The sequence below is a fragment of the Cygnus olor genome, chromosome 1 (assembly GCF_009769625.2).
Source record: "Cygnus olor isolate bCygOlo1 chromosome 1, bCygOlo1.pri.v2, whole genome shotgun sequence".
Taxonomy (NCBI): Eukaryota; Metazoa; Chordata; class Aves; order Anseriformes; family Anatidae; genus Cygnus; species Cygnus olor.
In genome coordinates, this window is record NC_049169.1 from 119,394,420 (window position 1) to 119,418,621 (window position 24,202).

Sequence of the window (24,202 nt, forward strand, 5' to 3'; positions counted from 1 at the left end):
GTGCAGGCAGTCCCTCTGTGCACCGAGACAACGCTGTCTGCACGTGTTATCCCTGAGTAAGACCACACAAAAGCTTTGGGGGGCTTGCAGCATCCCTGTGGGTGCTGAGGCTTCGTCCGATGCCATTCCCACCTGCATCAGCATGCACAGCACCAAAGTTTATGCTTTTGCGCTCCCCTTCCTACTTCCATTTTCCATTTTTTTCACATCTCACTCTTTCCCCCTCCCTTTTTTTAATGCAGTGCAGCTTTGTTTTTTTTTTTTTTTTTTTTTTCTTTTTCCTCCTTCAAACTGCTAAGGGAAAAAAAAAAAAAGACAAATGCATCTCAAGGGCAAAATGCAGGCTAGATCCGCAGGAGAGCAGCGCTGCGCAGGGCACCCAGGAGCAGAGCATCTCGGCCCCAGCACCCACCGCAGGTGCGTAGGAGGAGCGGCTGCCGTGCTCAGCCTGCACAGTAAATAACTGCGGCCTCATTAGGAGAGCATTACAAATCCAAGATGCAGCTGGCACAGGATGGATTTAGCATGGTCGCCCTATTCAGCATCCATATAAATCTCCTTTCTCTCGCGGCTAAGCCTCCGCTGCAAACAGCTGCTCTGCCCGGCACAGCTGAGCACAGCCGGCACACGCACAGCCAGCCATTAGCAGCGCCCAAGAGGCTGGTGTTCCCCCCCCCAACACTGACCAGTAGCTCTCCATAAACGTCAAACTGGGCCAGAGTCACAGGGAGAAGAGCCTCCGGGGAGAGCTCTGGCTCCGAGGCTGTCAGACAGCCCAGAAGCCCCAGCAGAGCTGGGACTCCTGAAGAGCAAATTAGGAAAGAAGACAGGCTCCTCCAAACCAAAACAGAACCAGATGCTAACCCATTAAATTGGGTTAAAAAAAAAAAAAAAAAAAAGAGAGAGAGAGAGAGATGATTTTACTAGGAGTTTTCAACCCCAAGATAATGGGGGATTGCAAAGGCACACAGTGTGTAGCTTGATGTATTCCCTATGGATCATGTCATAAAATCCCTGCCTCCTCAAACTGGGGACAGGAGAGGAGCTGGAAAAATGCAGAGGGAAAAGAAAAGTTCAAACAAATTGCCCCATTGAAAAAGGTGGTGGGAAAACAGGGAACCAGAACAAACGGACATGTATACTTGGACACCAGGCAGTGGAAGTCTAAAACACAGGATGCAGACTAAGGCGGAGGCCAGAAGTGATTGATTTTAAATGAGACCATCAACACACTAGCAGCACCAGAAACCCAGTAACAGGAAGGCAGTAATGGGGACTCCTTACATACAAGCTACCTGTTACATGGGAAAGAGAGACTAGATCATAACAGTGAGGCTGTGGGGGAATTAGTGCTGTGTGCTGAGGAAAGCCCAGGCTCAGAAATGCAAGGAGCATTTAACCCTGACCATCACAAAAAGCAAAGAAACCCACCGATGTTCCCTAAAAGGAGAGTGATCCCAAAGCATGGGAGCTTATTTGAGTAGAAAAAGCTGCCCCAAAGGAATGCATTTGAGGAGTGTGTGAAAATTGTATAAACTCATCCAACTGGAAGTACAGAGCAAGGGGTACCTGCCAGAGGAGGCATCAGAAAGACACAGGAAAAGCTGCCACCATTAAATACCAGTCCAGTGAACCTTTGTGGCTCACATCCAAAGACAAATGCTGCAGATCCATCTCTCCTGTCCCACTGATACCAGAACAGTGTCCCTGACAGGTTTCATCACTGCTGTCTGAGAAGTGCCCACCTGAGGGACACAGGGAACCTGCTTCTTGGCTAGAGAGAAGATTTAAGAACACAATAAATGTTTTGCTGCTTTGTTCTACCAGAACGTAAGCTAGAGGCATCCACAGTATCAGACTCAGAGTGATTTCAGGATTTTCAGTGTTATTATTGTTGATTTTATTATTATTATTTAGGTTAGACATACACAAGAAAACCTTTTTATTATTTCATGTTTCAGGGCAAACTGCTTACCATTTGTCTTTCTGTTCCTGAAACTGGCAGCCTCAAAGGTGCAGCCCAGGTGTGCTTCAGAAACACCGACAGTTATGTCAGGAACAAAGACATCTAAAACTTCAGGAGCACAATATTCTGGGAATCTATGGCGCTTCATAAAGAAAGCTTCAAAGTAAGTGATGCTAGGGCTCTTCCTCCACCAAATATCTTTCTATGTCATCACAGATCAAGTTACCTAAATTCTTCCTATTTTCTAGATGAATCACCTTTCATGTACTGTTTGCTGAAATACAAAGAAAATAAAAATAATATTTGAAATAAAATCTTCTGTCTTTACGGGCATCCTCTGCCCAAAGTTATGCCTAGTTCAAACTTGAATTTGATTGCATCAGTAATGTGAGTGTCCATGTGTCTTCCCACAACAGAAAGCAAGCGCAAATCTTTACACTTTACAGTTATCCTGTGCTTTTCTTGCCAGTTACAAAGGCAGGTAGACAGTTCATTGTAGTACACTCACCAGTGAGCTAGAGAAAAGATCAGCGATGGGTGGTGTTACGACACCGATATTCTCCTTCCTAAACAGGTAATGAACTGTCTTCTCCTCTAGCAGTGCTTGTTAGGCAGACCACACAAAAGGAACCTGCCAATTTCCATCTACCAGAAAGGCTGACACACGAGGTCGAAGCATTATTATAAAGATCTTTTTGCCAGTCAACTTCTAATATACATACAGCTCTTCGAAAAGGGAAGGCACTACATTTAAACTCTGGAGTTAAGCTTTGGGAGGAAGGTGGTGGTTAAATCATGAATCTATGTAATGCATACAGCCTTTACGATCATCTCCTAGGTAACTTCTCACGTCCGTCAAGAACAGATTTTATCCCCAGTACCCAAACTAGCGTGTGGCACAAGAGCAAAGCACCTTCCTCCCCATCCAGCTCCTGATAGCCCGGCTGGAACAAGGAGGGAAAGAACACACTTCTGACTGCTCAGGAGACACCTGACCTAGCCTAAATTAATTTGTTAGGGACCCTCTACCCCCTCCTTTCTCAGTCGGAAGGAGAGGTTGGAAGGCCACTAGCAAATTAATGAGCTACTTCTCAAGAGCAGAGCTTAAGGAAGAAGTGCAAGGGAGAGTTGGCATTAAATACTTTTATCCCTTCGGCAGCTTAGGTATAAAAGCTGGTACTCCCTTCTTTGCTGTTCTCCAGAAGGCATGCCATATATCTATCACGTGGCTAACAGAGAATAAAAGAGACAGAAAAGACTCAGCTGTAACCTCCACCAAGGGCAAGGGCATTTGACCATTTTGCACAGTCATGTATTCAGGAGCTCCTGGAGCAAGTGAGGATAAACTCACCTCTTCTTTCCCTGAAAGACCAACCATGTAATTCTAGTTCCACCTCCACTAATGAGACCACAGGTGAAAATGCAGGGCATGTGACTGGGCAAACATTTAAGTTCACTGCTCAGAAAATACCCTTGCAGCAGTTCTAGCTATCACAGGAAGAGGCAAACTTACCGGAGCTCTTAGCTTGGTCAATTTGTGAGCAAAAATAAATTCACAGTGTGAACAGCAATTCCCCTGCTCGGTGTCAAACATTAATTGAGAGATTCTGAATAAATTGCAATAAATAAATAAACGTCCTCTGACTGATTATATAAATTATAGAATGATTTGCTCATCAGGAGAAGTAAGTATGTGTATCAATACAAAGATATGTATGAATAACACATCCCTCCAAGTGGCTGAATATCACTTCACCACAGCACAGACCAAACCGTCTATGAGATGCCTTCACAGAAACCAGAAGTTCAAACATTTTGGAGAGCTTAGATTAGGGGGGACACCTAGAGCACATCTACAGTGCACAACACAGCGCTGTGGAGCAGCTGTATGTCTGGAAACGATACAGCCAAACCTATGCATCTTTGGTGCACAGCCAATGAGTCCTCCCGAGAGGCAAGGAAGAGCACATCTTTAATCCTGACCGTGTTACTTCCATGATCCAGGTACCTCTGAACACTCCTATACTGTGCTCAAAAGACAGGTCAAGCTCAGAGGTTGCTCAACTGTCTTTGCAGAGATCTGGGCTTTGCAGTCCTGATTCCTTTCGAATTTGGATCTTCCTTATATCTTTATATCTTCCTTATATCCTTATATCACAGTCAGATTCTGCCAAACTAACAGACTAGCACAGAATTACTCTCCAAAGGCTGTACCCACAAACAGGGCTTTGTAGAAGACCACACAGTTGTATTGCTTATGTCCAAGATGGTAACACTCCTAACGGAGGGTACTTTTCTTCAGACAGAACAAGCCTTGAAATGACCTTCCAGCTTCAGACTAGCCATGTTAAAGTGAAAGGATATAGAAATACCGTTAAACATGGTAATTTTGTGACAGCATTGCCAAGGTGACTCCTGTCACAGTAAGGGAGGGCTTTTAGTCCACCATGAGCAGAGCCCTTCTGACTTTCTAATGCTGAACATGCGGAGAGAGGCCTTGCTAGCACAAGCAGGCAGGTTTAGGAAGAAAGCTGACAGAACAGATCTTTGTGGTGGAATCCTGTAATCACCCAGAAGAGAAACTTCTGAAGTATCTCAGCCCTTCCTTGAATACTCAAGAGAAGGCAATATGGTCACTTGAGTCCTGCGAGATATTCATTACTACAAGCTGAAGTGACTGCCTCAAGGAAAACAGCCTTCTACAGAAGAAAGCCAGTTCATAAACACAGAATGGCCCAAAGAAGGCTTTAATTACCTTTGTGATGACTTTAAGACCAAATGAGGTAAAAGATGCTTTAAATGGAGGGAAGGATGTTTCCAAAATAAGAGGTCTCATGTTAATTTGGCAAGAGGTCCCAAATGTACCACTTGTGTCTCTCTATTTCTTGAATAACCAGAAAAACTTCTGAGTGAACCCACAAAGAATTTGGCTTTATCCTAGACTCAAGCAAGTGTATGTATGGGGGGAGAGGAGGACTTTCCACGGACTGGCTTTGTCTTTTCTTCTCTCCCAGAGGACTTCAGAGACAGTCCTCGTGGATCTTCTAACACATTGCCAACCTTTCCTGCCTACTGTTCAAAAGACAGACAGAAACTGCTGCCATCCCAGTGATGTGCCACTACGAAAGTACAGTTTTCATAACCTAAGTTGAGAGAGAGAAATGCTTCCAGACCAGGCTGAGGTGAAGTGTCTTCCCCTTGCCCAGCTGCCCAAGGAACAGGTCTAAGCCTGACAGGACCACCTTCAGCATCACTGCCTGGACACTTTTGATGTATTTTATCTACTAAGGGTTATCACCCTACTGTAGAGAAAAGAAGCCAGGACATTACATTATCCCATAGTTGACATAAGCTCTAGTCACCTTGCATGAAGCAAGGACTGAAGCAAGGACTGAAGCCTCTGCCCATCCAGAGGGGAGGAAAATCATTTTGATTCAGGGGGAGGACAGAATAAAATGCCATGTTCTAAACTGCATTTTCATGAGAATGCTCCTCCAGAAAAAAAAATTTACTCGTGAAAAAGGACAGCCACCTCCCTCACAGAGATTTGGTTTCTTAGTGTCAAGAGGAGACAGATGTCAATTAAGAAATATACTGTCAGAGCCCTCAGAAAGGCCTGATCTACCAAACCACAATCAGAAGGCCACATCCAGGATCTCTCAGCCTTTGCCTGTTAACACCCCTCCTTTGCAAGCAAGCAACATAATACAGTACACAAAGCAAGCTGTAGATTTAGTGGTTTTGGCAAAGGAAGCCTCAGAGACCTCAGCAGACCCAAAGATTACTTCAGCAGGCTGTGTTTAAGATCACAGCTTTCTTCATCTGCTCTTTTCCCCTGCCCCATTACAGATGCTACACAAGAAAACCACATCAGAGCGTGGATGATGATGCCTGCCCCACATTAAGAAGAAACGACTCTTTGACACATCCCCCTTTCCTCTTTCGCCCTTTGCCCACTATGGTATCTAAGCATTTTAGTGCACGAGCCAGGCTGGGGGGGGGGAAAAATTGGTCCAAAACATCTATGACTAATTCTGTTTTTTTCTCCTGCAGCTTTTCATCAGTTACTACATTTTAGGCTATCATGTGGTACGGCGCAAATGGAAGTGAGATTACATAATGGAACTGACTGCTCTGCTCTATATACTTAGGTTGTCACACAGGACATTTGATTACAGGATAAGCCAAAAAAGGGGGAAAACAGCAAGCACAGCAATTTCTTCCAAGCAGGGATATAATTTCGATATTATTGATACAGCCCTACATGAACCACATACATTAATTTTCGAACATGCCAAGAGCTGGAATAAAGAACACCAAAGATCAGATTCCCCCGATTCCAGCGGAGTTGTATTCCCTCCTGTGAAACGCTCATGCTGAGATCCAAAACACATATGTAGACAACAGTGGCTCCCACCCTCATGATCCTCCCTGTCCTAGCTAGCATGGGCCATCTGTTACCACTTAGCAGGCAGCCCTACTAAACACTAGATTGGTACCACTTACGTGAAAAGGATGACTTAAACTGCCAACAAAAATGCCTTTACGAAGTCTTGCCTAAATTACAGTAAGAGCAGCTCGTAATTTACCCACTTAGAAAGTATAATTTAAACCATGCCAAGTAAGGTGATAAAAGATAAGACACTAGGAACTAAGCCATAGGCCAGTCTCAGTCTCTATCTGACACCACTCATGGAGAAGGAGAAGGGGGAAACAGAAATCATGCTGGAGCACACCTAACAATTCCCTTTTTTAAGATGGTAAGACCCAGGAATGCCAGAGGAATTAATGACCATTTGCAAAATACAGAGTCCCTGCTGAACAGGGACCCTTGTCCACCAGCCCACAGAAGATAAGAACAGAACAGTGACTGCTCTAAACTATCCTGCTCTGCTCTCTGCCCATCCAACCCAGCAATAGCCATTACAAGTGACATTAGGATAAAGCTGCGGTGGCGGAGGAAGGGGCCATCAGAAGAAAAACAGCCTGCCATTCACCCAAATCCACTCAGCTTCAAATGAGTAATAGGATGAACGATCGGTGCTTTCCATCAGCTGCCCCCCCGACACCCACTAGCACCAAATGACAGAATACACCTCAATCTGCGGACAGTTAAAAACCTTAATTATCTCTGACATAAAACCAAAGGCACCGAGCATTAATTTCTTCCAGACAGCCCTCACTGTGGGTGTGGGAGAAAGCAAAGACCTATAGTATAGGTTACAGAGCCAGCTCTCAGCACAAACGCACTTCTTGAAGAAATCCCCAAGCTAAGTGCTTCCTCTGAGCAATAACTTATCCAACACCCTTCCCCTCACAATCTATTCTAGTTTTCAGTGGCAGCTTGGGAACCTGACTCTGTCTATACCAGCACAACTCAGCCTGAGCCCAAGGAGGTGCTAATGCATTTTTCCTGCACAAGAGCAGACTCCAGAGAGCTGCCATCCTCAAGCAGACTGCACGTTGTAGCCGTCCGATTAAAATTCATCTAAGAAAACTGCCAAGAAGTCTTCACAGTTGTCATAGCATCCATTTCACAAGTAAATTAGAGACAAATTCGTTAAGAAGTCGGTCCAATTCCTAGGAGCACTTGGCAATCTCACTGAGAAAATCTGTGGCAAAATCCACAAATCACAAAATTCTGCGTACTGGTCTTTAAACAGAGCTCCATGTTAGCAAAATCCTTCTCCATTGATGCCCACAGGAAGGTAAAAATAAGCAAACTAGCCTGTTCTGAGGTCAACGTTTAAACTCGATCCTGCTTGCCACACTTGGTACATACCACGGAGATCACAGATACTGAGCACAAAGAGGATGAGGACATTCCTAAGTTAGCCCACCGTTTCCTTCCTTTGGGGTGAGCGTGTCAACAAATCCTCTTTACTCACCAGCCAAATCATCTTCCAAATTAGAGGCGGATATCCATTTACAGAAATGTGCACTTACTTCCCTGAAGGAAGCCACCCTGCCCAATCCGTGAGGGCAGGAGAGGTGCCTGCATCGTTCCCAGCTGCGGACACCCATGCAACTGGTGGCACTCACCATGCACTGGCAGCTCTGCTCCCTCTCCCAACACACCGAGCAACCTGATGTGCTGTTTGCAGTGCATCGTGTATGCAGCTTCAGAATAAAGAAGCATCGCAGCCTGCCATTTCATGGCTCAGATACAGCCAACCGCTCCATCCAATAATTTCTTTCTACGAGCACTATTCATTAGACTTCTCAGAAATACTCCCTGTACTCTGCAAGCTACCTTAACAGCAGGGAAAATTCAATTTTTATTTCAACTTGCTATTCCTGCAATTGAAGTACGACGTCAAAGTGAGCCCTACTATTAATAATGATTACAGTCAGGGGCTTAAAATAACTGATTCAAAACGGTGCCCAGTTTGACTGCCAAACTGTTCCTTAGACGTCTTGCTTGACGTGCATCAGTGTCTCCTTCAATAAAATGGGCATAACAACTGTTATTTTTCACATACTACCAGTGGAAATCGAATCTGAAGATTTAGTTTTCCCCTAAGTAATTACCCAATGCCTCTTAAGAACAACAGTATTGTAAAAAAAAAAACCAAAAAAAAAACCATAAGGCATGACCATCAATGTTGTCACAACAACAGACAAGAAAAAAAAACAAAAAACTTATTAACCTAATAGGAGCAGCCAGGCTCCATTTTTTTTTTCTGATTTTAATCCAAACAACGTGCACTCTGCCATGCCCTCTGATTCTGGTCATAATACTCAGCATTTATTCACCTACCAGCTGACTCATGCGTGATCTCACAGCACACTATCTCATCAACACATCTACAGATTGAGTATTTTGCTCTCGTGTTTTTCAGTTTAGGCTTTGGTTTTATTGAAGTTGCAATATTTTACACACAATTCTACCTCCTTTGGTGTCCATCTAAGCTCCAGTAGAAACACCACCCTGGAGAAGCCCAAATCTTCCTGCAGAATGGTGCTGTGCTGCAAAACCGAAGGGCAAACAAAACAAGCCTAGAGACCTAAGGTAGAACGTAACGTAACAAGTCTTCCATCTTGACAGTTAAAGGGAAAAAAAAAAAAAAGGTTTATCCTGCTTTGATATCCAGCACAAGAATGAGTAATAAAAACCTCCCAATCCCAACTCTAATTCTGCCATTGACCCTTGAGGGAAGCCATGACAAGCCACAGGCTGTCTGCTGCAATTTACTAATCAAGGTTGGCTTTGGCAGATGGGCCTTAGTATCACAAGCCCCAACAAACTGAGAAACCACTGACTATGTTATGGATAAATATCTTCAAACTTTGGTGTGTTAATTCCACAACTACTAAATTGACGAGCCTCCTTTGTTTTAAATGAGTGATGTTATCTTCTCTCTACATGGCTTTGTGACTTCCACGTCATCCTCACGAGCAATGGACAGCAGGACAGAGAAGTTCTATGTTCCTCAGAAACTACATAGATATGGCAAAATAGTCTGAGTTAGGAACAGAGCAGGTACCAATGGCACCGCAGGTTTAAGATCACATTTACCCACTTTATTTTGAGGCAAAATAAAAAGGAGCAGGAGTGAGTTATGGGAACTCTGTGGTATCCAAGTCAGAAGAACATTCTGTTTCTCCATACCTGAATATTAACCATGAGAGAGTTTTAAAAACAATCAGCTAACCACCTAGGACAGTCTGCTCATATATGGTTCCCACTGATTCTAAGCAGAGCAAGATGACCTTGCAAGATATTTTATACATTTCATATGGACAAGCCTCTGTCTACCCACACAGTCATCAACCTCAGCTGATTTAATTCTTAAAATGTCATTTCACATCATATGCTTTTGCTTAGCAGTACAGCACTAGTACCAGATACAGAGCAAATATGCTTTCAGAAGGCAAACGTTACTGCTAACCAAACTCTGGCTTGGGTGTACAACTGGCCTGATGAGGAATTGTGCTAGAAGAAAAAAGGTTAACTGTCTGTTTCTCTTCATTGAGGTGGTTCTTCTGTCATTACCAGCTTGAATGTTTGCCTAAGAGCAAAGATTCAGCACAGAATTTTGAAACTTTTCCTGAAATCCTTCAGATGTAGAGGCCTGCCATATTATGTATTTTATACATTCAGCAGTGCTGGAAAAAAATAGGAAGTCATTTTGGTCTAACACCAGGCATGAAACAGCAAAGCCCAACATTTCATGAAATTAAAAGAACAAATCAGTGGTTGCAACTCAGCTGCATTCTTGATCATTCTGGGACTGCACTGTTCTAGGAAACAGCCCAGCTCCTTACTTTAATACTGGATATCCTTCAGGGTGCAGGGATGAATCCTTTCTGGTCCCTTGGCAATCTGAGGTCAGTGACTGAGGGGGGAGGGAATACTTTAAATCTGATACTTCTGTTAAAAAATAGCTATGGAGCAACATGCTCAGGTTTCGGTACAACAGGGACCCAGTGTGTTTTAAGCTCAAGAGCATACGTCTCTCTGCATAAGTACTGCACGTATATCATGCCAGCTCTCAGAAACTGAGGCAACTTTTCCATATCATTTTGGACAATTTCACCAGCTGAAAACTCTCTCTCCCACAGACATTTCTATTTTAAGCACAACTACATTTCACGAAAGAAAGCAAGGAGCTGTTGCCTACAAAACACAAAACTCATGGAAGTGGGAGGTTTTATTTTTGTTGCTGGTTTCAGTTGAAAAAATAAAACGGAGAAAAAAACAACACATAATTGTGGGATGCAACACTCCGTTTACGACCACACTCCGTTTGCCCGGCACATCTCCTGCAGCTTGCCTCTCCTCAGGATGGCGAGCACCGTGGTACAGCTGAGGTCCAAAGGCTGCTTGCTCACCCCTGGGCTGTGGAAGGGACCATCTCATCCCATCTCACACGCCTGCCCTGGCCAGCAGAGCCAAGGATGCACACTGCACAGCAAAAGCGTTGCTTTGGAGTAGCAGAAACAAAGGGAAAAGACTTGAAAAAGAACATTTTCCCGTAAGAAAGTATTTACCTACAAGCCTGCAGGCAAAGAAGCACCATCATACACCAACCTACCAGCAAGAGGTTGCCCAAACACTCCTAGAGCACCGCAGAGGTGCCACACATGCCCAACAAGCACAATAAGGCCTTGCTGCCTCCTAGAGAGGCTGTGCGCTGCCTTGATCTTACCAACCTGGACAAAAATAACTCAGTAATGCCGCCCCTGCAAACCACATTTTTTTCCTTCTTGAAAGGTGTGACCTTCTGTCAGTACATCCTGATCCAACCCCTCTGCATCACTCCTTGCTTTATGAGAACAGGGAGCAAGGAATAAACTTGGGCTTGGCCTCTATGCTCCATGAAACAATACCGAACCACTCCTGATAGCCAGCTCCCCGGCATCCTGGGATCCTGATTCCTTCCTCAAGAGTCTTTAAACTGCACTTGCATGTGACTGAAAGTCTGCAGGTGAGGCATAGATGGTCTGTAAGCTGCTCTGGGATAAGGGAGATCAATTTAAGCCTTTACGTCATTTTGCCTGCATAGTTTAACTCAGCAACTTTTCCTAAAGCATACAAGAAAGAGAAGCTCAGTCCCAGACAACGTGGAAGCTGATCTCAACATTAGCTAGCAACTGCAAACTGCATCTGCATCAACTGACTTAAAAAACAGTATCAGTTAATCGTAAACAGAGAGGAGGTAAAAAAACACCTCTAAACAGACAGTAATATCAGCTGCTGGGTTCCTATCAGACATAAATTTTACAGGTAAATGTAACCACACACTGCAATCAATGCACGCCACAGAGCAGGAATTATCACATGCAGCACAGAGCAGCTGCAACAGCAAAAATGACCACGTCATTGAGAAGCAGAAATCAGGCTGAACTTCAACATACTGAGGCTAACTTACTGGTATTTTGGTTTCTTGTTTGTTTTCAAAGGGAAACAGAAGTGACATGCACTTAATTATGTTATAATTCCAAGCCTAATTAGAGCCATTTAGATGTTAAGTACTGTTGAAGTGAATAGCATACAGAAGGATTGAGTGCCCATCTTTTCTTCTGCCACTATTTGCGTGGAAAGTGTCCTCTCTTATATCTTAACCTATTCTTGTATCTTAACCTCTTGTATCTCACCCTAATAGAAGCCGCAATTTTCCTGACAGATTTCTGGTGTTTTGTCTTCTGATGCAGTGGTGGTTCAAGGCACTATTAGGGAACAAAACAGAAAGCATGGGATACTTCCCCCCACTTTCACCATACTGGAAATTTGCACTAATCCTCAATCACACGTAGCTTTTGGAGTTCCTCCACACCTGTTTCCATGAAGTATGTATAATGTCCTTCCTATTTTCTTTGGTGGGGTCAGAGTAGAGCATCTGACCTTTCACACTGTCCTTCAAACATGCACAAAATCCCTGGCATACATCGCTGCAGACTGTGTGAGGCCTGCAGGCGCAGGCTCCCCATGGCTGCTATGGACTTCCCTCTCTGGTTTGGGCCCCAAGCCCCGGCCATGACTTTGAAGCAAAGGAACTCCACACATCATCAAAAGGGCAAGCCTTGGTTCTGCCTCGTTGGACTGATTTAACACAACCCGTGACAAATGGTGATCCTATAAAAGTGGCCTAAGTTTAAAGTTTAGGTCCAAAGACAAATGTCAACGTTATCTGGAATATTCTGGAACTTCTTGTTTCTTTGAAGATTTTGAGGGGTTTTAGGTCTTTTTTTCACAGACAGGTTCCATCTCTGAGAGGACTACCTCCATCAAAGATTTCAAGTTTTGATACAGCTCCCATTTATTTTTATAAAAAATGACAAAGATGACTGTTTTTTTTTTCATATTCCATTGCCAAAAATACTGAAAGGATTCTTCTAAACACCTCAAAGTCCCTGCCAGAGACCAACCCATTGGAAACTCTGTCCAAATAATAAACGTCTTCAAAAGCTACCAAAGGATTAAATCAGCACAATCAAGCTGAAACTTCAGTTGCAGGGAATGTATTTAGGTCCTTGCAATAAGAGTAATTTCTAGTGTACTGGGGATTAGCTGTAAACATACCTTGCTGTAGGAATTTAGCAAAGTTTTCTGCTTCCATGTACTATTTCCTCTGATGCGGTACTTATAGTCTGGTCAGGAACAAGTTCCTGAGGAACTTGTTAGTTTCACCTATAACTTCAATCCTCTGGCATCAGCAGACGTGAGCTGCCTGTTTCTATCCAAAGGCATTCAAGCCCAGGGGATTATCGGGGTTGCTTCTGCGCTTTTCAGTTTTAGGGAAATGTAGGGGCTCCTCTTCTTGTGATATTCACAGGGTTTCACCCTCTCCTCCCCTCTCATCCTCCTCTGCTACACCATGCACACACACCAAATTTCACCTTAGGTCTGCTCCCAAGATCCACAGACTTTTGCAAATTAAGTCCTGCACCTCATTATGTCAAAGGAGCGGTGACTGCCTGAGCTCCGCATGGCAAGGCAGGGAGATGGGGAACGTGGGGAAGGGGAGGGAAGGGGGGGCACTCGCTCCTTTTAAGGATTTTAGTACTGTCCCCAGAACTATATATATGGAAGAACATCTGGAAAACATCTTGCAAAATGTTACAGGGAAAATACGGCAAAATTAATATTAACAGCGTATTAACAGCATCTCTTGGGTTCTTTTATTGCTGCTCCTAAAAGTCCTATGGCCTACTCCCAGAGCTCAAAGAAGCAGTTCAGCTATGAAATAACGATAATCCAGCAAGACACAAGCATGCCATGCTTCGTACTGTGCTTCACAGGCCCTTTAGTACACCAGAAATTTAAATGCTTCGCTCTCGTAACCCAGAACTGCTATAAAGACACTCTCTGCAGAACATGCAAGCCATCTGCCCACCATGGTGAACGAGAGCTAAAATAGGAAAGAGGCCTGCTCCACAGATATGAAGGATTTGTTCTCTGAGACATGATTAAATACTAATTAATAGTGATAAGCCTAAAGAAATGGCACTACGCAAATAAAAAGGGCTTTATGGTACCTGTCATCTGCTCCCTACAGTCTCCTCTGGAGTATCCTTCTAAACATTTGAGGTTCTCAATGCACTGAGGTCAACAAGATTTCCACCCACAGATTTAATGGATGAAGAACAGATTCAGTAAGTACTACAGTAAAGCTAGCATCTCTGTAACAAATCACATTGGACTTAAAAGCACGTGGAAGACTGAAAGAGATGTTTCTACAAGCTTACATGCACAAACAGCCTCTATAGATATTCATCTATTAACTCATTTGCACATAAATTTGTAGGACAGTTGCAACAACAGAAGAAACGATGATAAAAATCCAGGGATGAAGACAACTAACAGTACCAGGTAATCTAATTTACTTCCCTGACAGCACAGGGAATTGATAAATAGTCACATAATGAGAGATCAAATCAGATTCTTGGATCCATTTTAAATTCCCTAGGTTTATCTACAATAATTGCCTCCATTTCCTTGACAAGCAAGTCTGGCATGAACCAGCATCCAAAAAGAAAGGACTCTATTGCTTTCTTGACCAAAAAGTACCAACAAAACCTCCTGAGTACTCTTCCCTAGAATCTGTATAGAAGCTATTTAGACCATACAGCCATTTGCTTAGAGCAGGAGCGAACAGTAAGCAGCAGAAGTGTTTGCTACACAGATAGCAGTACTCCACAACACCCCTACCCTGTCACCTGCAAAAGAGCAAGGACTTCTGCCACTGCTTGTTTATGAATCCACCCTACGTCTTCCGAAATATAATGTAAACACTTCAAGTCGAGCACTATCCCTATTCACCAGTCCAAACTGATCTGTTATGCATAACAGTTACCATCCCCAAACTAGAGACTGTCCAGATACACACACCAGGATCACGGTGTAGCAGGTAGCTCATCAAGACAGCATCAGTTACACAGACAGCAAGGGAAGAAGGAGCATTTAGCCAACAGCAAAGTCAACTACACTCCTAAATTAGCTTTTCCTATAACACTAATTTGCACCACACATACATTTTCAGAGCATGAACAGGCATCAGCAATGCAAAAACTATGTGGATTTACCAAAGGATCTGCTCCCAAATAAAATCAACTAGACTTGGAAAAGCAATTCTCTGCCAAGAAGAAGGACATTAGGTCTGGAGGCCCAGCAACCTCCTCCCAAAGCCCTCCCACTCAGGCATCACCAGGGGCCGGTGGGGGACCACCAAAGCACCCCTCCTGATGCAGCCGCACAACTTCTTGCAGAGTCCAAGCCTAAGTCACAACTTTTTCTTTTCTATTTACTCTCACTTAACAGAGTTGTCATGCTGGCATGGCTCTCAGGTTGGACTGCAATTAAGGGGCTTTTATGCAACAGTTTTAATTAAAAGAAAAAAATCCCACCCCAAACCCCAAAGCTAAAACAAGGTGGATGAGTACCCCAACAGGGAACCTAGAAAGCTGATTCTGGAGCTATGTTTCTAAACACCATCTAGTCCTTTTTTTTTTTTTTTTTTTTTTAATCTAGTTATTTATTTAACCAACAGAAATCACCTTAGGCTGTGCTCACAAGAAAACACCTTTATCTTTAATCTTTCATGTATGCCATTATGTGAATGGAATGGGAAACAACCAAATTAGGGAGGCAACTGCATTAGGTTTGTGCCCAAACAACAGAGCACATCAAGTCCATCAACCTGCGGATAATGTGCATTTTTGAAAGAGTGATTTTCCTGGACTTCAGATAAATACGTACAAAAAATGAAATTTCTCTCCAAAAATAGAGCAGCTTTGCAGTCAACAGAACCACCAAAAGACACAACAATCTAAACTACATGGGAAAGCTAAAACATTTCCCAGAATATTTCCTTTATAACTCTTCAAGCAATTAAAAAATAAATAAAAGAAAAAATATAAGCATGATGAGAGAGATTAAAAAGACCGGATACATGCACAAACCAACGCAGAAGCACTGAAAAGAAGCTCTGGGGAGAAAACTGGTAATTCTAATAACCCAGCTGGACATTCATAGTAAAGATGATTAATGCCACTAGTAACTCAAAGGGACACACAAAGTTAATGCCGTATTATAATGAACAGTCTGAACTGCTGTATTTGAAGATGGGTCAGCAATTCAGCCATAAATTCGCATTACAGAGCAGGCCATCACGCTTGATCTTTGTCTCGGGCATTTCCCACAAAACGCCTTTGAGCTCTCAAAACCACACGCGAATGCCACCTCCTCCAAACCACTGCGGTGTGAGGATCGGGTCAGTGCAGCGGTGTCAGAGAAGCCCCAGAAGCTGACAAGGAGTGGTGAAGATGGCCCCAGGCTGCTGCCAGCCCTGGTGGATGTGGAGGGAATGACAAAGGTGCTCCCACGCCCCCGCTGCTGACCTCCTTTTCTGGGAAGCCTGCGAGAAGAGGGAGATGCAGGGGCTGCTCTTCCAGATAGAATCCCCCGGGCCCCTGTAACAGCAGGGAGCATCCCTCCTCACGGGACTGAGAGCATTTTACTTCACAGGGCCATCTTCTGGTGTAGCATCCCTGTGGCAGCTGGAGGAACTGGCTACCAGGAAGTTTAATGCTATGACAACAAGTAATTCCAAGCTATCATAAAATGACAGCGCTGGCTGTGGCCTCACAAACAAGGGACACTTGCCTCTCCTGCCACACTCCAGTCCATGGCTCTCCTGTGATCTGCTAACCTCCATGGGGAGGTACAAGGACTCACAGGTCCATTTTCTAATCAATTAGAACTTGGAAAACCAAACTGCTGTTTTGCAAATAGATACCTTAATCTCAATTTTATCGCATTTCAAAGGGCAAAACAAGTTCTAAGAACCCAATTTAGTATCTCAAACATTGATCTTGGTCTGAAGATGCTCTTCAAATCAGTGAACCGCCTTGCAAAATATCTGAATGGAAACTCTACTTGCATGCTCTTATTGTGTTAATTAACCTCAAGAATCCCCCATACCAGCAGAACAGTATGAACAAAGCACTCATTTGAGTGCCAAGTGTCTCACAGGACCTAAAATCAGAAGCTAATCACCTTGCTACGGGGTCTGTTTGGGACAACAATAAGATTTGTGTACAAGAGGAAAACCATTTTCTGCAGAGGTATGACTTTAAGGACCAGTGGATGCACGCCTAAAGCTCCTTCTCAAAACACTCTGAGGCAGGCTGTTAATCTGATAACAAAATATATTCCAAAGCCTTTACGATGTCACACTAAGAATACATACATTTTAAGACATCAGTCCACTTAAGAACTAGATAAATAAAAGGTTTAAAAATTTTGTTCCCATATAGAAAATACACTTTGAATTCTAACTCAAAATTCATCTTCCCGTAAAAATAAGGCAGGTGATATCTCAGATTTCTATGCAAGCAATTTATGATACCCAAAAGGAAAAAAAAAAAGCTAACAAGCAAGCAGTGTTTTTACTGCCTTTTTTAATCTACTGGTTCCAAACCAGATGCATTCGGTACAGCATTCTGATTAGGAAAAAAATGGCTGTTGAATTTTTATTACTACGTCCCTTAAGGAGCAAAAGCAGTAACCCTAGGCATTTAATGTGTACTATGAATAACAATACATACGAGGACATAAAAAGCTTGTTATCTCTGTTTATGGAATTTTTCTACCATGTTGATACGTTTATAGAAAGAAGTTGGGAAATACGGTGAGGGAGAGGAGAGAAGGCTATCAAAATAACAAACACTGTTAAATAAAACCTATTTGGAAATGAACAAGCTACACGGTACGAAACATGAATAAGCTGCGTCTCTTCATTACTACCCTGCAGCTCCCATGTAGTCAGCGAAGCCTCATTTAATGCCTCCACTAAAAGCCTTCAGCGACATACATCTCACCCATTGAAGGAAAAACGCAGCTCAGATTTAACCCTGACAAACTATCACTCATGATAGGCACAATCTGCGCACACAGATTTTCTTCTTTCATACTCAATGTCAACGCAGAGAGTTCCTTTCCGGCGTTTCGAAGCAGCTCCCTGGATTCAAAGAGGAGCCTTCTCTCCTGGTCCCCTCACACCACAGTCCACAGCCACCCAACCAGACACCCGAAGGGCTCCCATCGCACATACCTCCCTGCCGCGGGACCGCTCTCCTCCATGCGTTATACTGCGACTCCATCCCCCAGCAAGAGAAAACAGGGAGCTCCTCCAAACCCATATGAACCGCAGCTAAGCAACACGGGACTTTCTCCTGCAGAAATTGGCTTACAACCTCCCCAAAAAACATGGGGAAGCTGTCCGGTGAAAAATTCTACAGACCAGCCATTTGCAGCACTGGTTTGTTTTGCTTCCAGTATCTAGATAAATCCAAGAAATCAAATTTTAACATAGCTCCTTTTGTTGAACCCTTCCTGTATTTTCAGCTTTGAGAATTCATGGGGACCAAGTTTCAGTTACTCTGGCTCTGGAGCCAGTAGCATGCGAGAATAAAAAGAGCCCCCCAGAAAATAACTGAGGGGCACTGAGACAGTGCTGCACATCCCCCAGCTCCCAAACTCACTTGTAAAAAGAAAAAGAGGATACAGTCAGAGAACACCATGTTTCTGCTGGACTCCTGGCAATAGGTGGAGCCTGCTCCAATTTATATTACGTGGGTCGATTCAAACCCCAAAAAGGGGCCAAAACTGTGAATTAGTTTTTGTTCTGCCATGCTGAAAGGGGGGACCCATGACAAAGACTTGGGGTCTGCTGTCAATTACTCTCGATCTTTACCAAGCCTTTTGTTGTCTTCTCCCACTGAGATCCGTGTAGGTTCCCCTAGGTTGGTGCCCTGGGAAAACAGATGCACCACAGAGCACGATGGAAAAAAAGTCACTTCTTTTTTGCAGGTTTCTGTCTCCAACTGTTCATTTTCCCCCTCCTTCTCCAGGGTCGAGGAAGGAGACAAACAGACAAACTGACAGCTATCAGGCTTTAAGTGCCTCAAGAGCCACTAGTGGGCCATGCCCTTGGGGAAGACTGGGATGCATGGGAGCCTGACAGCCTCTTTAGAGGAAAGGGATTTGCACTAGAGCATCCCACCAGCACAGGCTCACTGCTGTGGCCCAAACCAGATCTCAGCTGTGTTATTTACCCTGCGCAGTCCCAGCTGTCAACCTGGCCTGGCATCAGCACAGCCTGCAGCGCAAATGCCCTTAGCCAGCTGCTTGGCTCCCCGTACAGTTCTCTCTTTTTTAATGAGATTAGCCTTCATGAAATGTGCTGGCTCAACGGGCACGACGACTTAAGCCCTCCGTTTAGTCGGGGTGTAATGGATAACAGCGGTCACTTTTAAAGAGACGTCATTTGTAAAGACACCGCGAATTCACCGGAGTTCCTGCAGCTGCTCAGTCGTCGCTGGAAGAAGAGGGGCTTCTCATAGAGCCGCCGGGATCAGAGCGCGTGAAGGGGTGAATCCTCACCTTGTGGTATGTACATAAACTTAGCAACCTGCCTACCTGCGACCGGCATCAAGGATGTCAACACCAAAATCCAGCAGATGATCCCAGCTTCCTATCCACTTCAGTCATCGCACTGCGTGGTTACCACAAGTGTTATAAAAAGAAGGGTGGGTGTATTAAATGCGTGTGGGGAGAGGGGGGTCTACAGCGCAGGATCCTGCCGTGAGTATGGCTCAGCAGAATGACTTTTGGTTGGTTTGGGGGGTTTTTTGTTTGCAAAAGCATATGGAGTCAAACCGGACAAGTCATAGAGGATATAAAGTATTATGGCGATGCACAAGCAAGGCTTTGTTGGGAATAAATTTTTAAGCAGAATGATGAAGATCCGAGTTACCCCGTTTCACTGCCACTTTCCCCAGCACCGAGCCATTAAAAAATGCTCAGAGATAACCAGCCTGCCTTGCTGGCAAGCCACGAATTCGCTCCTCGGTGATGCGCAGCTGCCGGTCCCTAATGGCACACAGCGGGGCCATTCCCCTTCGCCGCCGCCGCGTTCCCATTAAAAGCTCTTTTTAATCCCCAGCTTTGTGCCGGCGACGTGCTGAGTAACAGGCCGGGACGCCGCCAGCATCCCCCACCGCCGGGGCTGCCCGCACGACCCCCGCCGCCCCATTAATGCATCTGGGTCACCGGGGCGGGCTGCGGGGGGCCCCATAACGGGTTACGAAACGCTGGGTGGGCACCGGGGGGGGGGGGGGGGGGGGGGGGCAGCAAACACCGCCGGGGGGCTCGGGGTAAGGCCGGGGGCCGGCGACTTTCCTCTGGGGCGAGAAGGGGGGAAACGCGGCCGGGGCACCGCGCGGTGGGCAGGTGGGGGCTGCCGGGGGGGGTGCTCGGCTCGGCACGGAGGGAGGAAGGGAAGGAAGGAGCACGGGAGGGCGGCGGCCGCGCGGCCGCGCCGCACTCACCCAGAAGACGAAGGAGTAGATGATGAGGAGGGTTTTCAGACACGTTATCACGGGTTTGGTCTCCATTCTCCTCGATGCCATAATACTGAGATCCCGGCTGCAGGCTGGGCGCGGGAGGGAGGGAGGGAGGGAGGGAGAAGGGAGGGAGGAGGCGGGCGGGGAGGCGGAGGGAGCGGGAGGTGAGCTCAGCGCTCGGCTCGCCCCGCCGTGCGGCTGCTCGCCGCAACGCCTGCCGACCGCAGCCACACCCGCGGCCGCCGCCAGGGGGAGAGCGGCGAGACACGGCCCCGGCCCCGGAGTTGCCCCTGAGGGAGAAAATGTCTCCCGGCGCCGCTTCCCTGCGGGAGATGAAGAGCTCGGTGCGGAACCTGAGGGAGCAGGGCTCCCCCAGGTCTCCTCCCGGACACCTCTCGCCTTGGCAGCTCTTGGGCTGAGGTTTAGTTGAGTGGGATTTATGGGTGCTGCCTCACAAGAGCGGGTCGTGAAGCTGGGATGCTGCTGGGGCCAGATCCCTAACCTCGGCTTCGCCACAGCCTCAGATCTGGCCTCTGTCCGAAAACTCTTCTGGGCATTGAACCCAAGCCTAAGTTGACCAGAAGCCTCGTACCGAGCTTCAGCTGGTACCGAGCTGGCTCGTCTCTGCTGGGCCAGGATGGGCCCCAAATGGCAACACATCCCAGAAAAAGAGCCCCTCAGGAGCGAGCCTGCAGCTCATTACTGTCACAGCAGCTGTCAGCTCACTGTAGTACCCAGCAAAGGACGGGCGGCATAGAAATAACCATATTAGTCTAGGAGAAGAATGGAAAGGGAGATGATTCAGCAGACCCTTAGCAGCACAACAGCTTGGATCTTGCCTGCCTTCCTTGGATGGGGATAAAAGGGGCTGGTGGTGTGGCTGCCACTGAGAAAAGCTCGCTCAGAGCGAGTGTGCACATGCACCCTGTGCCCACATGCGCCTCAGTGACCAGAACTGCTGCACCAAGATCACGGGCAGGTGTGAAGGGAAGGCTTTCGGGTTTTCCTTTCCACAGTTCATGCTTTATAGGAGGGTTTGTGTGCATTGAAGTGAATGCCGGAGTACAGCATGCCCCTCCTAAATGGTGCGCCTGGACACCCCCAGGGCAGTGCTCCAAGCTATACCTCTCACTGCATTACAATCGAAACAAGGTCAACCTACGCAGCATGTCTCCTCAAGCTACAGAAAGATGCAGTTCACACAGCTGAGACATATCAAGGTGATAAACCACGCTTTACCATTCAAGGGACAATGTTTAGCAACAGAGAGAAAAGAATGGTCCCCAAGCAAGCGCTTTTGTAATACGCAGAAGTTTCGCAATGAAGAATGGGGCAAGATTTTGCTGGGTTTGACTTATGGCTTTAAGAGTTGGTTATTTTAATGGATAGCCTACTGTTTGCAGAAACAATGAAGGCATTTAAAGGATGCTTGGAGGGGGAACATTCTGCAGTAGCTACTGTTTTTTGAAGCATTCACCACTTTTGTGGAAAATTTGTATGACAGATGCATAAATCTTTGTTGACTTGGCCATTAAAATGTAAATAAGTGCAGTAACTGCAAAAAATTATATTGACACTAACAACAGTTATAAATATTCACTGTACAAAAATTACTGTAAGATTTTTGACAGAAAATAGCTAAGCAAGAGCAGGAGAGACTTAATCTGCCTGCCCCTCACACATGGGCTTTAGAAAAGATAAATGCTGCTGTTACAGGCTGGGGGACAGTTACCATTTATTTTGGTAGCTATGGTTGTATCTCCCCTCCCCTTCAGGTGTTTTTAATAAAGTACAAACAAAACATAATATCAACCAGAATTTACATATCCACCCAACAGAAAGCTATCTAGGTAGAAGCAGATTTTAACACAGGTGACAGCTCACATTTTTGCCGATAGCCTGCCATTTTAGCCCACTCTATTTTGTAGTGCCTAACTTGAGATACTTAAGGTGTCTGAGCTTAATCTTAGGCATCCTGAGAAGTGTTGACCATTAAAATATTGGTTTCCATTGCATGGCAGAGAGCAGCACAGACTAAGTGACCTTTTTTTAGAAGCAGGTGTCTTCTGCTTCCCGGGACTATCAAATGTATCATCTATTTCACATCCCAGGGGCAGAGGTACAGCTTAGAAGCAGAAGAGCTTAGGGGAAGGTCAAGCTGATTTTGAAAGAAACATCAGTCCCTGAGTTTTCTCACAAGGATATGTCAGGGCTTCGAACTCCATAAATGCCTACAGAGCCTCCCTTTCCAAGGTTGTTAAAACCCACAGAAGGTTTCAAGCCCTTCCACCAGGGAACCAGAAAGAAAGCAGAGGTGCAAGGAGTCCACGTCTGGCAATGTGGCTCCTTCCTCCACAAATGTCAGCCTGTGCTCCTCGAGGGGACGATGTCCTGAGAGGTGAGAAACAGAGACTCTGCTGTCTCCACCCTAACCTACAGTCTCCTGCTCAGACTGCATTTGGAAAAGCACTGAACTGCTTTCTGACATATGGTGAAACAGCATAAACTTTATTGGATGTAGATGCAAATTTTGGATTAAAAATGAGAATGTCGGAACAGAGCTGGGCATAAATCTGTCTGGTTACAGTAAATACCATTAAAATGTGACAGAAGCACCAAAACATCAAACATCTTAGGCTTAAATGGAATTACTGAACAAGTGCTGGCCTTTAAAACAAGTTTACTTTTTAAAATTATTTTATTGTATTTTTGCAGATTTGGGAGCGCTAAGCGTTTCTTGAACAAAGCCAAAGCGAGTCTTTCTGAAGCAAAGCACATTTTCAGTGCTGAAATCTGTGTTTGCAAAGTTAGGAACATAATTGCTCTTTACATCTCCCTGTAGAGAGAACATTCTTGTATTTATTTGAAAAAGGACATTTTTGCCTAGCTGTGTCATTTGAAAAATATTTCTTTAAAACACCAGCAGTTTGCAGGGGACTCATCTGACAGTCAGTGCCTATGAGCTCCTTTTTCTTCATAATGCACAGGGAATATCCTCTTTCTTCATAAGTCTTTCTGCAGCTCATCAGTCTAGAAGGAGCTACGACAGGGAAGCATCACATTATAGAAAGCAAAGATGAAAACTTTCATCCTTACCTGAACCTAACACTGTTTATTTGATGGTTAAATAGAAAGTTTCTGGGGAAAGTGATGGGAAGATGTAAGCAGCCATTGTATCAAGTGTAATAAGGCCTAGCACCTTTCTGCGGTTACAGCAGGTGTGAGGAAATCCTGTGCTTTGTTCTCTTCATGCCCACTCTGGCCTTCCCCAGATTCCCTGTGGTGCTGTTTAAGGTAAAGACTGTCACTTCTGTCATCCTTTACTGGGCATTTAAGCTTTCAATCCATACTTGATTTGGCCTCTGCTGATACCAGCAGTTTGGTTTGTATTTTAATCCTTCTCTTGTTCCTTCTCCCTCCACATCGCCTGTCAGTGGCTGTCCTCAGCCAACCAAATCTTCATTGCAGATTAAAGATCAGCTGTTTGAAACAATGCAGAAAGCAGAGGAAAAATACAAGTCCAGCAATTCTGTAGCACTTGTGCGTCTCCGGTAAGTTCAGATAGCTCTGTTCAGGCCCCATGCAGACCTCTGTGTTGTACTTTGGTCCCTTAAGAAAGCAGAGCTCTTGCACAGCAGCCATAGCTTTACATGGCTTGTAGCTGCCTACTTTTGGCAGGTGCGTCAATGAGATCAAGCTGTCAGGCCCAAGCTCCAAAATGAGTCTTATAAGGAAGCCTCAGGCTTTATATATTGCCAGGGAAGCCATGGAAGGTATGCAGCCAATCTCAGAGAAAGATTTGTCAGAAGAGAACCCGTAAATCAGGAAATGCAGTGTTGATGAAGTCAGCTGAGGTACCCCCCCTTTAAAAATGACAGATTACAA

The 24,202-nt window shown here is 45.1% G+C and overlaps 1 protein-coding gene across 2 annotated transcripts in view; it reads right to left on the bottom strand.

Moving 5' to 3' along the window:
* The window catches only part of TSPAN7 (tetraspanin 7), a 94,551-nt gene extending 74,023 nt beyond the window's left edge, over positions 1-20,528 (bottom strand). The window contains exon 1 of one of the 2 annotated variants that reach the window (XM_040530628.1): positions 20,303-20,528. In XM_040530628.1, coding sequence (XP_040386562.1) covers positions 20,303-20,383 — 81 coding nt within the window. In that variant the 5' untranslated portion in view covers positions 20,384-20,528. The remainder of the gene's footprint in view (positions 1-20,302) is intronic. The other variant, XM_040530637.1, reaches the window with a different exon arrangement.
* Positions 20,529-24,202: the final 3,674 nt, after the last annotated feature.